This window comes from Lampetra fluviatilis, chromosome 3 (assembly GCF_964198595.1).
Source record: "Lampetra fluviatilis chromosome 3, kcLamFluv1.1, whole genome shotgun sequence".
In the NCBI taxonomy this organism is placed as follows: domain Eukaryota; kingdom Metazoa; phylum Chordata; class Hyperoartia; order Petromyzontiformes; family Petromyzontidae; genus Lampetra; species Lampetra fluviatilis.
In genome coordinates, this window is record NC_136277.1 from 28715447 (window position 1) to 28730225 (window position 14779).

The following is a 14779-nucleotide window of genomic DNA, read 5'->3' on the forward strand; positions in this document are numbered from 1 at the left end:
CCCCTTCCCTTATCTGCCCTCTCGCAAGGTGGCTGGGCTACGCCATGGAGGAATTCTCGGGCCCGGCCGGACTGTGGGATGGGGTCAGCGGAGGTGAACACCGCCACGCGGGCAACTGGGGCGGATTCCCGACCGTCGTCGCGTCCGTCCGGAGGCTGCGTCGGGTGCGAAGCTCCGCCGACAAAACCCATGATTAGGCACGGGTGACCTGAACCCAAGATATTGTCGACGCTGATACGTACGGGCAATTGGGGGCCTCCCTCCTCATATGTATTCGTGTTATCCCTCCAGCGGACTAAGGATGGGTTTTTTTTTGCAGCAGCAGCTGCGCCAGGATTCGGGGCACTGGGCAGTTCGGTGCGATGGGAGGTGGCTGCCCCATTTTTGAGAAGGCTCACCTCAACCTTGGCCCTGCCACCCACTTGTTAATCTTGTTTCATAAGGGCAGCGTTTCAATGTTGTGCTCGAGTTTGTGGCCCCCTCCTTAAATGGCATGAGGTGTTTAGATCTGGTCTATCAACATTCTTCCAAATATTCCCTCTGGGCATGAGAGAAGACTTCACACCATTCTACTCGATGCATATTAATGGGAATTGACACATTCCACGTGCCGTAATGCTTGCAAGTTTCGTTATCATTCGGGACATGCAATGACATACTGTATTAAGTTCTTGCTTACATATTGAGGTTTGTTATAAAGTATGCGTTTTAACATTGGAAGGTAAAATAAAATGCTTCTTTTGGATTTCCAAATGTCCAAGTTATAGACGTCCTTCACACCACTAATGCTCAATCAATTGTCACAATCACAAAATTGGTTTTGAACGTTCTTACTTTTTTAATCAACCACATGTTGCTACGTAACACATTTTTCTCTCGAAATATTCCACTCCAAATGTTGGTGTAAATTAAGATGCGCGTTCTATCCCCACTGCTACAGGACCTGGCGTGTCCGCCTCTGCTGCAGCTGTGCTCCGAGCCAGGGGGCCGTGGCCGCTCTGTGGATCTGCGCGTCGACGTTCCGGACCTGGCCACTCTCACGAGTCGCGAGGAGCCAAGCGACGGCGTTGACCCCCGCAGCGCCCCGACTCTAGGGCGCGTCGCCAGCATGCGCGTGTGTGGCGGGGTGTGAGTAAGCCGCGTTGCCGTGCACGGGGAAATGTCCCAACATTCTCCACACCAACGGTGACATCTGCATCTGTATCTTCCTTGGACCCTCCACTTCAGCCGCCGCATTTTTCCTGTATTTCTTGTATCCTCCACTTGACTGTTTATTCTCCCACGGTTCATCATCTCTCAGGTCCTTCCTGTATGCATTTCTATTGTGCTTGTTTGGTTCTTTTCATCTCATCTTCAGTTTTACCTGGGTACCCCACGCAACTCATTTCCCCCTGGTTATTTCCCAGCTACTATGTGTTATCTGGGTCTTCCGTCACATACGTCTTGTCCACGTCTACAATGCAGCTTTCCTGACTGGTTGCCTCCTTCCTGGTCGTTTTCCCCATGTCAGGTGGGTCGTATACCGTGACCCTAACTACCGCGGCCCGCACCGCGTGTTGGAGGGCCGTGGCTGCCTGGACGTGTGTGGGCCGGCCCCAGCATCTGTGCGGCGAGTGGCGTTCACTCCCGTCGGAGACTCCCCGAGCCCCAACCTTGAGACGGACCCGAGTCCAAAGCCGGGGCAGAGCCAGTTCGGTGAACAAAGCAGCGATGGTGCCACGACTCCCACCTGTATTCCCTGCGTTACTGTGCAAGGGTCGTCTCTCTAGTTCTATTTTCGCATCACAAAAGCAGTTTTATTTTTACATGAAGGACGAGTTGTAAATTGGGTATGCAAATAGCACATCACTCGGACTTGGGAGTGATCTATTATTAGCCTGTGGGCAGAGAGAACTTGGGTGGCTTTGATCAATTCACTGCCCATCATGCAATAAGGGTATTAAGCAACATAAGCATGTCACAAAGTCATTACGCTTATTATAAAAGGTCATTCCTTAGCAACTGAAATGCTGTCCTGTAATTATGTATAATTTTGCCACATGAAGGGATTATTTTAAAAATGTATATTTCCCTTCACATGCACAGTATGCAAGCCTGTATTTTATTTTTGTCGATGCAGTTTACTTTGAGTGATTATACAAATACATGGCAGATACATACTATTGCACAGTATTTGATTGTTATTGACCTATTGTTTAATAGTTTGCAGTGAGATGGATTTCAAATTAGTCTCAAATGCACATTTGGCAGACTTGGCTCAGAATAATACTGATTGTGTCCATGGAATTGAAGGACAATTAATACTAGGAATGTCTTGTTTTACCTTAATTTAGATTATGCAGCACATTGTGTTCAGATGTTTAATTTTAACGCCACTGCATATTTGAAATACTTACATTTATTACAGTTTGTACAATACACACAAGTTCAACGTGCCAATAATTATTCCATTCATGCACATTTTGCAGGAGAATAATTGTACATCTTTACATTTGAAATGGTATGCATGAATGTGTTCCGTGAATATACTTTGATGTGAGACGTTCTCATTATTGCACCTATTCAATAAAGTAATATAAAAATCAACATTTTAGGGAAATTAAATGTTACAAAATACCTCCTAGTGTGTTAATGCATCACTATTGGACCTGTGAACATTTGTTCAACACTTAACCCTTTCCCATTCAAAGACGTCTGCAAGTTGCTGGGTGGCTCCCGTTCAACTCTGAATTACGAAAACGTACAAGTGGCTAGCGCCATTGTTTTTAAAGCCATCATACTCACCGCAGAGAACTGTTGCAACGCAACCGTGCTCTACGATAACTGGCGACAAACTGTGCCACACGCCCTTCTGCACGGCCTTTTATTTCCAATTCTGGGAAAGGGTTGAGAGCCCTATAATACTATTCCCTGAAAAACATCCCCAGTACTTGTGCATCTGTTGACTGTTAAGTTTTACCAGGGGACTCACATTTACACATAAACTAGTCCTCATCTCCATCATCTTCGTAATCATCTTCTGCAACCTCTTCTTCCTCATCTTCTTCCTCGTCTTGCTCTTCCATCTCCTGCTCGCCTTGGTTCCCGAAAGGCATGGTGTCCAGCTGCAGCGCCATCCGATTCAAGGAATCTGCGTCGTCTACGCATCTCCGTGTCTCCTGCACAGAACATACTATCTGAGTATTTCCCGGGTCACCGCTCGGTTAGATTAGGCACGTGAATAGTAGCTACAGCCCTAGCGAGAGGTACAATGGATGTGGTGTGCCAAGTGTCGATATATTTTCTGAGTCACCGACATGGACAGAATCGGCTGAAAATAAACCCTGCACACTCACTCAGATGTGAAGGGGGGGATTTGTGTCTCTCCTACATATTAACATACAAATCCTGGTGCCACTCTGCAAGAGGACACGTCCTTGGTCTGCTGGTGGGGTGGCCAGGAGGAAATAGGAGTCTCTCATAATGCCCATGTTTGCCCTACGAGGAATCCGAGTTCAATCTCGGCAAGTTTTATGATCTCCAAAAAGAGATAATTACGTAAATGCGATTACCTAATTCAGCCTAGTCCAAAACTTAACGAATATATATCACATCTAATATCACAAACATCACATCTGAGATCTTACAAAACATGACACAGCACCCTCTGTTGGTTCACCATTTCCTGCCTCACATCAACACTGATCGCCTGACAGTGGAAAAAAAAAGCCGAATACATTTTAGAGCCTCCCAAAGCAACCACCGATACGGTAACCTCAAAGGCACCGTCACGTAGCTTCAAGGGTCCGATCAGCAAACAACACTGTGTGACCACAAGTAGCTGCTGGCGACTTTAACCCCTGGGCAGGGAGCGTGGGTGACGTGCCTCCTGGGTGGCGCACAGCAGCTGCAGGGCGCTGGGCTGAGGGGGCTCACTCCCCTGCTGCTGGGCACGAATGGTCGCTCTGAGTGCCAGCTCCTCCACCTGGAGATCCCAGACACACAGCATTAACCGCCAGCCCCGAGTTAACCCATCAGCATTGTGTAAGGAGACCTCCTCCGTCACTTGTATACGCCGATCTACGTATAGCATTGATAATGAGTTCAACGTTTAACCTTCAGTCGGTTCAGCTGATCCTGGAACAGCTTTCTCAGCTCTAAAAGCGTCGTCTCCTCTTTCTGCAGCGCTTCCAATTCCATATTCATTGTTGCTCCTGTGCAAACAAGGAACGTTATTCAAGACTTGAACACAACATAGTGACATAATGTTATAGCTTTGCATCGAAAAGTCCCCAAGGTTGAATATGAGGCACACATTGCCGTTGAACCAAGCAGGGCACTTAGATGAAAATGTGCAAAACATAGTTTGTGCCAAATAAAATCCATTTCATTCCAAGGGATGCAATCCCACTTACACTACTTACAATTGTTGACAGATCTATACAAATTTTCCACTCACGTGTGTACACGTACAACACGATTGGCTACGTACGGTGCGAAAGAAGTTCAACGTACATACAGTCTGCTAATCCACTTCTGGGTGAGGCCCTGCCTCCCCAAACTGGTCAGATCGTGGGGTTTATTTGAACATACCTCACCGGTCAGTGTGAGTTGGTTGAGACGGGAATTACAAACTTGGGCACATACAAGTACAGTACAGCAATTGATGTTTCTCCACCACGTAGCGCCCCGGAAAAAAAAAATCTACTACACATGGTAAGCAATAACCCCCGATTCAGGACAACCACTGCCGAACGACCAACATAACATCTATTAACATTGCTTATTTTAAAACGTCAGAATGAATGTTTGTTTGGGGGTGGGGGGGGGTCCACGTTGCTCAGCTTGCGCCTCAAGGTAAAGAGGAGCTCACGAGTGGCATTCCTCGACATTGCCACTCCCTAGAGAGCGTGAAGACGCCACCACAAGCTGTCGAGTAAAAGCAGATTTACGCTTGCGTATTTAAAGCGATACAAAAAAATGGGACCTTTTTGCCAATATGAAAGTATAAAAATAAGAGTAGGTATTTACCCTTGCTGGCAAATACAGCAAGTGTTAAGGTGGTCAGACACCCAATAGAAAACGTTTGCAGGGAATCAAGTCTGCATTAACCACAAGTACTTGTTGTGAACATGCAAACAAAACATGTTATGGTAATATTTGATGCATTGTCTTTGAAATTTATTAGTCTACACCAGAGAGGAGCAGCCTTCTTTAGAGCCTCATGGTGTTTGAACATCTTCACATCTTTTGATTTAAAGTATTCGTGACTGCAGGGATTCATATTCTTGATGATGATTGCTTGTGTTGCAGTCGAAACGTCGTGATAATTTTTATTGTTTGATATTTTTATTATTTTATTATTTCCCTTCTACGTGACTTTACCGAAAGAACCAAGAATATCTTCACATCTGTTTTATTGCCGGAAAGGAGAGAAAACCATATTCTTATATATATTTTTTATAGAGCGATAAAACTCCCCAGATACATTTTCCCCAAATTGCATGTACAGGTCTCTTACCCGCCCCTACTGGACATCTGTGTGGGGGGGGGGGGAGAGCTTTATAGCTCATCGGATTTCTCCAGTATCAATAAAAATTCTGATTCTTAGAATACAGAGGCGGGTCAGAACGTTACAAAGAATACAACAACACGGCGATAGGGGTGCAAAGTATAGGAAACGTAAGCAAATCGCTATGCGCTTTAAAAGAAATATAAACTCGTGTTGATCATCGCAACGCGTTGCAACTTACCACGCGCGACGTACTCGGCACGAGTTAGAATTCGGATATCGTTGAAGGGCGCATGGCTACTTACTTTAGAATCGGTGCTACAAGTTTCAGTCTTAAACAACAACAACAACAACAGTCAAAACAATCGGCGGTGTTACCGACGAACCGGGCAAAACGCAACAACGTCGAGCAGCGCCTCAACAACTTGAAGGCAGCGGAGCCGCCATCTTACGTGGGGGTTGTTTGGTGGGCGTGGCCAGCGAGGGAGGGAGGGGGAGGAGCCTGTAGGTGCACCTAGCCTGGCACAGGCACCGCGTGGACATCCCCGTCAAGTTCAAGTTTCATTTATTAGGTGTAGCCCTGTGAGCCATTCGGCTCTTGAATCGGGTGCAACCGCAACGAATAAAAAAACAAAAATATGAACAAGAAAACATCTTAAAGTGACTCATTGGCGAACGGAGGTTTGTTGGTGTTGGAGGCTCGTGAAGGAGACGCTGCTGCTGCTGTTGTTGCTGCTGCTACTGGGACAGCTGGGAGGCGGTCGCCCCCGCCAGCAACTACAGAGGAGCAACGCTGCTCACAACAACGAGCGGGGCGCCGTGGCGGATAAAACGCAGCGAGTTGGCGCAGTAGGGGGGAGGGGGGGTGGTTACAGCTAACGGTGCATCTGCCCGGTCATCTCAGTCAGGCGCCCCCTTGGGCACCACCTGAGCCTTCAGACACTTCACGTTGCAGCCTCAAGATGCACCTAGACTGGCACAGGCGCCGTGGTGACGTCACCGTCACTTAAGTGGCGAATGACGGCAGTGCAATGACGTCATCCGCCTCTCACCGCGTGACGTCACGGGGTTTGAGCTTTTCCCCGCCCCCTCCCTCATCGCCCCTGACCAAGATGGCTTCCACATCCGTTGTCCGCGTTGCCGGAGCCGCAGGTGACGTCACGCGGGCCCCCGCGTTTTGTGGGTGAATCGATCCGATATCGATTATTCGGTTCGCTGGATTCGGAATCGACAGCATCTGAATATTTTCTTGAGCCAAACGTGCAATTAAGCACACTATTACACATTTTAGAAATGTAGATTTTGAAACAAAAAGGTAACAAAATTCAAGCATACAACACAAACCGAGGTACAATATAAATACAAATCGAAGACGTTTTACTCGGTTAAAAATCTAAATCAAAGGGTGACATTGTGACAATTACAATCACATTCGCGTCATAGCTCGTCGGATTCATCCGGTGTCACCAACCATTATAATTCTGACATTCGCCCTGCAATGCTGTTCGAGGAAGTTATCCCAACTCACGGTATGGGGAATCGATTCTATGACCGGAATCGAATCGCGACTGGTGGCGTTGGAATCGGGTGTTGACCTCCCCCCCCCCCACTGGTGACCTCTACCCCGGAAGAAGAAGCACGCGGCACCAGCGAGCGACGTGGATGTTTGGAGTTGTTCGATCCGCCTCGGCTGTCGCCCGGGGATTTCGCGGCGAGAGAACCGCGGAATCGATCACCCCCTCCCCTCCGCACGATCATCCTACTGTCCTCTTCGTCCTTCTCCCGTCCTCCTCCTCGTCGTCATCGACATTGTCTGTGTGAGACGGCCACATAGGCGAGAAGTCCAGGGGGCATCGCAACTGCCTGTCGCAGGTAATGCGGACATCGTGGTTATGTCAAGGCTCTGTTTATGCCGGAGGCGAAGGCTGTGCCAGGACGAGGGCTGTGTCTAGGATAGCCAAGTGGCAGGTCTAGGGCTGTGTTAGGGCTAGGGCTGTGTCAGGGCTAGGGCTGTGTCAGGGCTAGGGTTGTGTCAGGGCTAGGGTTGTGTCAGGGCTAGGGCTGTGTCAGGGCTAGGGCTGTGTCAGGGCTAGGGTTGTGTCTGGGCTAGGTTTGTGTCAGGGCTGTGTCAGGGCTAGGGCTGTGTCAGGGCTAGGGCTGTGTCAGGTCTAGGGTTGTGTTAGGGCTAGGGCTGTGTCAGGGCTAGGGCTGTCACAGGGCTAGGGCTGTCACAGGGCTAGGGCTGTCACAGGGCTAGGGCTGTCACAGGGCTAGGGCTGTGTCAGGACTAGCGCTGTGTCAGGGCTGTGTCAGGGCTAGGGCTGTGTCAGGGCTAGGGCTGTGTCAGGGCTAGGGCTGTGTCAGGTCTAGGGCTGTGTCAGGTCTAGGGCTGTGTCAGGTCTAGGGCTGTGTCAGGGCTAGAGTTGTGTCAGGGCTAGGGCTGTGTCAGGGCTAGGGTTGTGTCAGGTCTAGGGCTGTGTCAGGGCTGTGTCAGGTATATGGCTGTGTCAGGGCTAGGGCTGTGTCAGGGCTAGGGCTGTGTCAGGGCTAGGGCTGTGTCAGGACTAGCGCTGTTTCAGGACTAGCGCTGTGTCAGGGCTGTGTCAGGGCTCGGGTTGTGTCAGGGCTAGGGCTGTGTCAGGGCTAGGGCTGTGTCAGGTCTAGGGCTGTGTCAGGGCTAGGGCTGTGTCAGGTCTAGGGCTGTGTCAGGGCTAGAGTTGTGTCAGGTCTAGGGCTGTGTCAGGGCTAGGGCTGTGTCAGGTCTAGGGCTGTGTCAGGGCTAGGTTTGTGTCAGGGCTAGGGTTGTGTCTGGGCTAGGGCTGTGTCTCGGCTACCATGTGTCAAGGCGAAGGCTGCGACAGGGCAGAGCTGTGTCACTGCTCGTGATGTGGCAGGGCTATATCTGTGTCAGGGCTAATCAGGCGCCAAGGTTAATGTTGTGTCAGGGCAGAGCTGTGTCAGTGCTCGTGATGTGTCAGGGTTAGGGTTGTGTCAGTATAGAGATGTGTCGGTGTTAGCCACGGGTCAGCAAGTGCTGTGTCATGACTTGGGTTGTGTGTGATGGGGGCTTGTGATTTGTCAAAGCTAGGATCGTGTCAGAACCAGGGGATTATGACGATGGCAAACATCGATGTACTGTATGTGCCCGATGCCTGTGTCCGCTAGATATATTGTTGATTATAGGAATTAATTAAAGACCCGCCGAACTGAATGATGTCAGAATCACAACTTTGTTGACCCTTCCATCACAGTTGGACTTCCAGTAGTCTCGCGTCTGCACCCACTGATGCCTTCCCCTTGGGCCAACCGGTGCCATATAGGGGTTCAGTCTGCAGCAGGGCTTATTAAGAGTCTGCTGAATCAGTGTTTTTTACTCTAATATTGACACTGCCCTTGAAGGAATGTTTCACGGCTGCAAGCCCTGTGGCTACGCCTTCAACGCACAGACGGCATTCATGTAATTTGCACTCTGGATGACAATGAAGAGCGTGATATGTTTAATAAGATAATCTATTATTTGCAGCCCTTTCTAAATCCGCTACTCGATGAAGGCCTTCCATGCTTTGTGAGTCCAGGGTGTTCGTTGACCACACTTAAACATGCTGGTCAGTGCAGATTGGTAAAGTGGCAGACTCAGGATCACTAGTATTAACCGTGGCTCAGAATCAAAACGTAGGTTTCTGGATTCATACCAGCACTCCATATCAACACTCCACCCACACCAGACACTTATTGACACATATTAGCTACAGCTGCATTACATCACTTGATTTTAGTTTCTCCTACAATAAGATGTTTCTGATGTTGGTCTCATTTACGTATAAATACTGCATTTCATCTTGGGATCAGAGGGCTCTGACATGGGACTATCTCATGAAACCACCCGGCCACCTCTATAGCAATGATGTCTTCTGATAAAAGAGCATTCATAATTTAACATTTAAAGCACTTAACAAAAAGATTAACATTCAACCTGGATATTAAGAACAAGTGATCATGCTCTTCTCTTGCAATCTCACAGCGTGTTCATCCGCACGCGTATATGCACGAGAGACTCGTATATTTCTCGCCAACGTGAGAATTGCCGTATCGATTGTACGTAATCACGTATGCGTGAGCCCCGTAAACCCTTGCCAACATTAAAGGCGCCGCGCTGCCCCCTGCCAGGGCCATGCTGTGGGGGAGCGGGTGATCGCACGCAGCTTCTATCATGGGGGCGCACAGCAGCAGCATCAGCGAGCTGACGGACAACGAGTACCTACGGCGTCTTGCCAGCGCCGAGCCTGTATCGCACAACGATCCCTTCTGGAATCAGCTGCTCTCCTTCTCCTTTGCAACACCCACCAACAGGTAGACGGTGCTGCACCCATACAGTTTATCCCCCTCAGCTGCTGTCCCTTGAACTGGGTGAGGCGTGTAAAGATTTTCATTGGCTAAAGAAAGGCCAGTTTAGAGTTTCTCTTACTTGAGAGAGTTCTAAAAATGCCATGTTCATCACACCTCCGCATATGTTCATAAGACGACAGGTTTTTGCAGTGTCAGATTTTTGCACAGATATTTGCATTCGGTGTACTTTTTGATATTTTAATGCATGTTTTTTTGCATTTGAAGTGCTTTACAAATAGAGTTGCATCGGGAAACTATCAATCGTCACTGGGATAATGATATGGTTAATTTTGTTATCTTTTTACGTTTTTTAAAAATAACTTTCTTTATAGATCTTGCTTAAAATCTAAAGTTCTGGGAATTAGCACTGAGAATCATTCATTCTGGCTCCATTACAGCCGAGCTCTCTCAACTGCCTCCTGAGTTCATAAATGTCGGCTTTGAACAACTTATCCAGATCTTCCTTAAAAAAGAGATGATTAGTCTCAATGGCCTCTCACCTAGTTTTACCTAATTGATCATAATTTGCCAAATTTGAAGAATTACTCGCAATCATTGCCCTGCACTCCAAAAAAACTTGCCAAGACCCTCCTGAAAAGAGTTATGAGGCTCCCTGGGTGAACAAGCATAATAATAATATTGAGCTATTCTTGACATAGGCATGATATAAACACCAAGCTGGCACACATTAATTCGAGAGGTACTGGCTGTTCTTTGAGGTCAATCAGAGGTTTAAAAAAATAATGTCCAATGTTTAGACCATGTTATTGGGTGTTATTGTATTTTATATACAACTCAGTTTTTTATTTTAATTTAGCCACGATTGACTTGGTGACGGAAACAGATTTCTATGCATTCATTAGTTGATTTTGTTTAGCACTCAAGCAGTCGCTGCTGGAATGTGTATTTTTTGTGGATACTGGACTGATGGAGGCTCTCTTCCAGTTTGAAAATCAAAGTTGATTATTTTGTGTTTGAAGGATATCCAATTTTTCACATTAAACACGGTTTAATTTCACTTCTTGGCTTTACACAGTTCGGATTCCAGACTTCTGGAGGAAGCCACGGAATCAATCTGCAAGAGCCTGAGTAAGTCACCCATGTAAATGTCACAGTGCTTGATCAATCAGCACTTGTGTGCATGACGTATCCATGATTTTATTATTTACTACATTACTTTTACACTTGAATCAACCAATGCCTGAATGATTTATTTTTTTACAAATCAGTGAATTTTTTTGTAAAGATTGGACAGTTACATGGCGATTGCATGAAAAGGGTTACAAAATATGAGCAGGAGAAGAGTTAGGCAAGGGGATACAATCTCACCGAGACTTTTCACAGTGATATATGATATTTGCAGAACATTGGATGGCGAAATTAAAGCAGAAACATGAATATCAATCATTTTATATTTAGCAACCATTGGTAATGAACTAAATAACTTCACAATGAAGACTGCAAAGTTGGGCATGGAGAGATGAGCTCATCTGCAAGAGCAACATGGATTGTGCCATAACACTTGTGAGAGACGTAGATGGCGATGAGAGGTCTTTATCCAGCAATGGATTATACCGTGGCTGATGTTGATGATGTAAAAATAATGAGTGAGATGAAATTATATTAAAATAAACAGTGTGTTCAAACCTCTGGGAAAAAATTCATCCATTGGGATTTCGACCTTCTATTTCAAGAAAAGTAATCATAGACCGTTTTGAAATTTACTGGGTCTCGTTATAAAATAGTCACCCCATAAATAGAGTTGTAGCAATGCACAGCTTTTGTTGATTAAGCCCTGTGAAACGTGCCTGATTGAAATGAAGAAGAAATGCCACAATTTTAACAATTACTTCTTTGTGCAGTCATTGCTCACCAGGCTATGATTGAATGCTCACTATACATGAGAACTTGGAGGTCAAATTCCAGAATTCGATGGTGGTCAAATTTAGTTTGGTTATTTATAAATTCTACTTATTTTATGAAGCATAGATGTGAGAACCACAATCATGTCTCATGCATAATGTTCACTTCGTTTTGCTTTGTGCAGTAAACAACAATCCTCGCACGGGAAACTTTGCCGCGCTCGTGAATGTATTCATCAGCAGAACCAAAGAACTGAAAATCTCTGCAGAATGCCAAAAGTGAGTAGGCAGTGATCCGCAGTGTTTTATATTTCAGTTTACACTGATCTATAGAGCCACACCAGGTTTTGCCAGTTGCCAGTGGCCCCAATGAGTCTGACTTCTGATTGCTCACACATTGTGAAGTCAAACTTGTTAGTTTTTATATTTAAAGTTGAGACTAAAAGAGGGATTATTTTTTTTGTTTCTTTTTAAGCAGTTGAGCACTCAGTTCCAAAAATACTTAACCGTTGACCTTTTGTTCAACTCCAGTTTAAACGCTGACGTTTTTGTTTGCACATTTTTCTGAGAAAATCCCTTCAAATTGACTAAAAAGTAATACGGCAAACATTATCTACAATGAAATGCCATAGTGCTGTCAGTCCACAGACGCTGTATGCACACTAGACAAACACTGAGCGAGCGTCTGAATTATGGGATGTGTGTGCACGTCATGTTGTTCAGGGGAGTGGTAGTGTAGCAGTTAGCGTGCTGCTCAACGAACCCGGCGACCCGAGTTCGATTCCCACTCACGACCAACACCAGCAATGATTATTTGAACCTGTCCTGGGCCTCCCCTAGGTCAACTCAGCCTCAAATAAGTACCTGGTGTGATGTGTAAACATCGCCATGAGGGAGACAAAGGCGGTCGGGCGTGGTGCTGGTTACCCACCCACCCCTCGTATACCGTTTCAGCCTTAATGGGTGCTACTCACTAACAGCACTTGACCAAAAAGTCTGTTAAGGCTACAATGGGGGATTCTTTGTCTTTTTGTTGTCGCCACTGCCGTCCAATCCTGCTTTCCGGTCTGTTTCCTGTTCCCCCTCCTACCAGTGAGCTGTTTATCTGGCAGGCGCACAATGCCCTGTTTATTGTGCGCTGCCTCATCAAGGCACTCCAGAGCCACACGAGCGAGGAGGAGCTTGCGATGCACTTCACCTACAGCCCTGTCACTCCAGGCTCCTGCCTAGGTGAGTCGGTCATCTCCTGATTAAATAAAGGCTACTCAAGATTATTCGGATGCTGGTAATGCCCATTCATTTGAAGGAAGGCATGACCCAGCAATTTAATAGGTCTCATTTTGGAAGTAGCCTTTGATCGCTTTGCCTGAAATGCACCTGATTTTGTCAGATCTTGGAAGCTAAGCAGGATTGATCTTTGTATCGTGCTTGGATGGGCGACCACCATGTGTAACATGTTGTTATAGGCAGTGGAGCTGCCGAGATGTTAACTACCTCGTCTGGTATATAGGAACTCATGGGTTCGTTCCAGACCCTGACGCCTGTATATTTGGTGTTTGCATTTTTATCCCCATGGTCACGTGCATTTTTTTCTCCGGGTCTTCCCGTTTTTCCCTCCACATTTAGAAACATGCATTTAGAGTATTTGGCTACTATACATTTGCACGTGATAAGCAACTTCGTTGAGCTATCATTTGTGGCCAGGTGGCTTCTGAAAGCGAGCTATGTAGCTCAGTGGATCTTATCTGGTGAAAAAAATGCTTTAGTTTTTATAGTTGTGGGCAGCAGAGAGCTCATACTCAGCACAACAAAATCGATTATTATCCTGTGCTCCTGCATCTATGTTCCCCACTTTTACCAATCCGCACTGACTAGTGTGGCAAAGTACGGTCAAATAATCCCATCGACTCACACGGCGTGCGGAGGCCTTCCAGCAGTGGCTTGTCAAAGGGCTGAGTACATGTACACACGAGTTGTCACTTAAAAACTATGAATCGGGATAAGCCTGTTTCCTTTCACATTCCAAACATAATTAAAATACCTTCAATGACAAGACAGTTAGGATTCTATCTGCTCTGTGCCTCGTGTCCTGCAGAAAGTGAAAGTGAAGGTGGCTCTCTGCTGGAGGACATGGTCTTGCACCTTATTCACCTCATCATTGAAGTACCTCTGCTGTAAGTCACTTGAAAATTGTGGCTAATTGCTCAGATGTGAGGTTTATGCCGTGACAAACACACTGACCTCCGTACTATTCTGTAGCGTTTGCTAATTTCTTATGCATTCCCATGACAGCTGCCCAGTTATTTATACTGCTAATTATTACCAAATTTATTCTGTAACAGTCATTTTAAATGACCCGTGATGTCATCATTCACAAGCGATAATTTAGCTGTACGACCAGTGTTATAGGCCAAATCCAAACTAAATGTTCTCGTATTAAAAGTACAATTATTTCGCTGTACAACTATGGTTACTCGAATGTAACCTGCAAATAGAGTTAAAGTACTAGTAGCTCTACAGTGATACGGTTCCTAGTTTTCCACTTGCAAGTGCATGAAAGGATCTCAGTATCTCACTTGAATAAAGGACATGAATCAGTGAAAATTATAACACGGCGGCTTGTGTAGAAATATTCCATGAAAATGTAAATCTACAAGTCCCATTGGAGGCAGATGACTGCAGCAAGGTTGAAGTTTAACCACTTGGGAGCACCTTCACTTGCAGATACAAACCAGGACCGTTAGGGGGCAGCTGCTGCACGGCCAACGGCTGCGGGGTTGACATTTGGCATGCGGCAATACATTGATTAATAAGGATAACATATTACTACCATACATGCATTGCATTGTTTGTGTGAGAGTGACTATTGAAATTATATGTATTTAATATGCTAATGTTACGTTTAAGCTTATGGCATGGACATAAATATAAACACAACAGAAGGAACTACAAACAAGATTGACCCCGAATTGCAATGGTTTATCGAATCGCTAGGGTAATTGAATCTTTACGTGCAACCTGCGCTTGGTGATGGGTGTCC

General features: G+C 46.2%; 2 protein-coding genes across 5 annotated transcripts in view; one reads left to right on the forward strand and one right to left on the reverse strand.

Annotated features, from left to right (window-relative positions):
• Window positions 1-2410: 2410 nt before the first annotated feature.
• SNAPC5 (small nuclear RNA activating complex polypeptide 5) lies at window positions 2411-5961 on the reverse strand. Its single transcript, XM_078879628.1, has 4 exons — window positions 5733-5961; window positions 4096-4193; window positions 3866-3964; window positions 2411-3158 (listed from the first exon to the last, which is right to left on the reverse strand). The coding sequence occupies exons 2-4, from the start codon at window positions 4183-4185 to the stop codon at window positions 2985-2987; spliced, it is 363 nt and encodes a 120-aa protein (XP_078735754.1). The 5' UTR covers window positions 4186-4193; window positions 5733-5961; the 3' UTR covers window positions 2411-2984.
• A 1166-nt stretch (window positions 5962-7127) lies between these two features.
• DYM (dymeclin) overlaps window positions 7128-14779 on the forward strand; it is a 32535-nt gene continuing 24883 nt past the window's right edge. For all 4 annotated transcript variants that reach the window (XM_078886013.1, XM_078854790.1, XM_078886014.1 and 1 more), the window contains exons 1-6: window positions 7128-7363; window positions 9659-9841; window positions 10914-10966; window positions 11925-12018; window positions 12833-12969; window positions 13835-13913. In XM_078886013.1, coding sequence (XP_078742139.1) covers window positions 9702-9841; window positions 10914-10966; window positions 11925-12018; window positions 12833-12969; window positions 13835-13913 — 503 coding nt within the window. In that variant the 5' untranslated portion in view covers window positions 7128-7363; window positions 9659-9701. The remainder of the gene's footprint in view (window positions 7364-9658; window positions 9842-10913; window positions 10967-11924; window positions 12019-12832; window positions 12970-13834; window positions 13914-14779) is intronic.

Bases quoted from the DNA above. Each gene is read 5' to 3' on its own strand.
- SNAPC5 (XM_078879628.1), bottom strand. From the start codon at position 4,185: ATGAATATGGAATTGGAAGCGCTGCAGAAAGAGGAGACGACGCTTTTA. The intron at 3,965-4,095 runs GTTAAACGTTGA...TGGGATCTCCAG, and splicing joins ATCAGCTGAACCGACTGAAG to GTGGAGGAGCTGGCACTCAG. The intron at 3,159-3,865 runs GCACGTCACCCA...TGTTCTGTGCAG, and splicing joins TGCTGTGCGCCACCCAGGAG to GAGACACGGAGATGCGTAGA.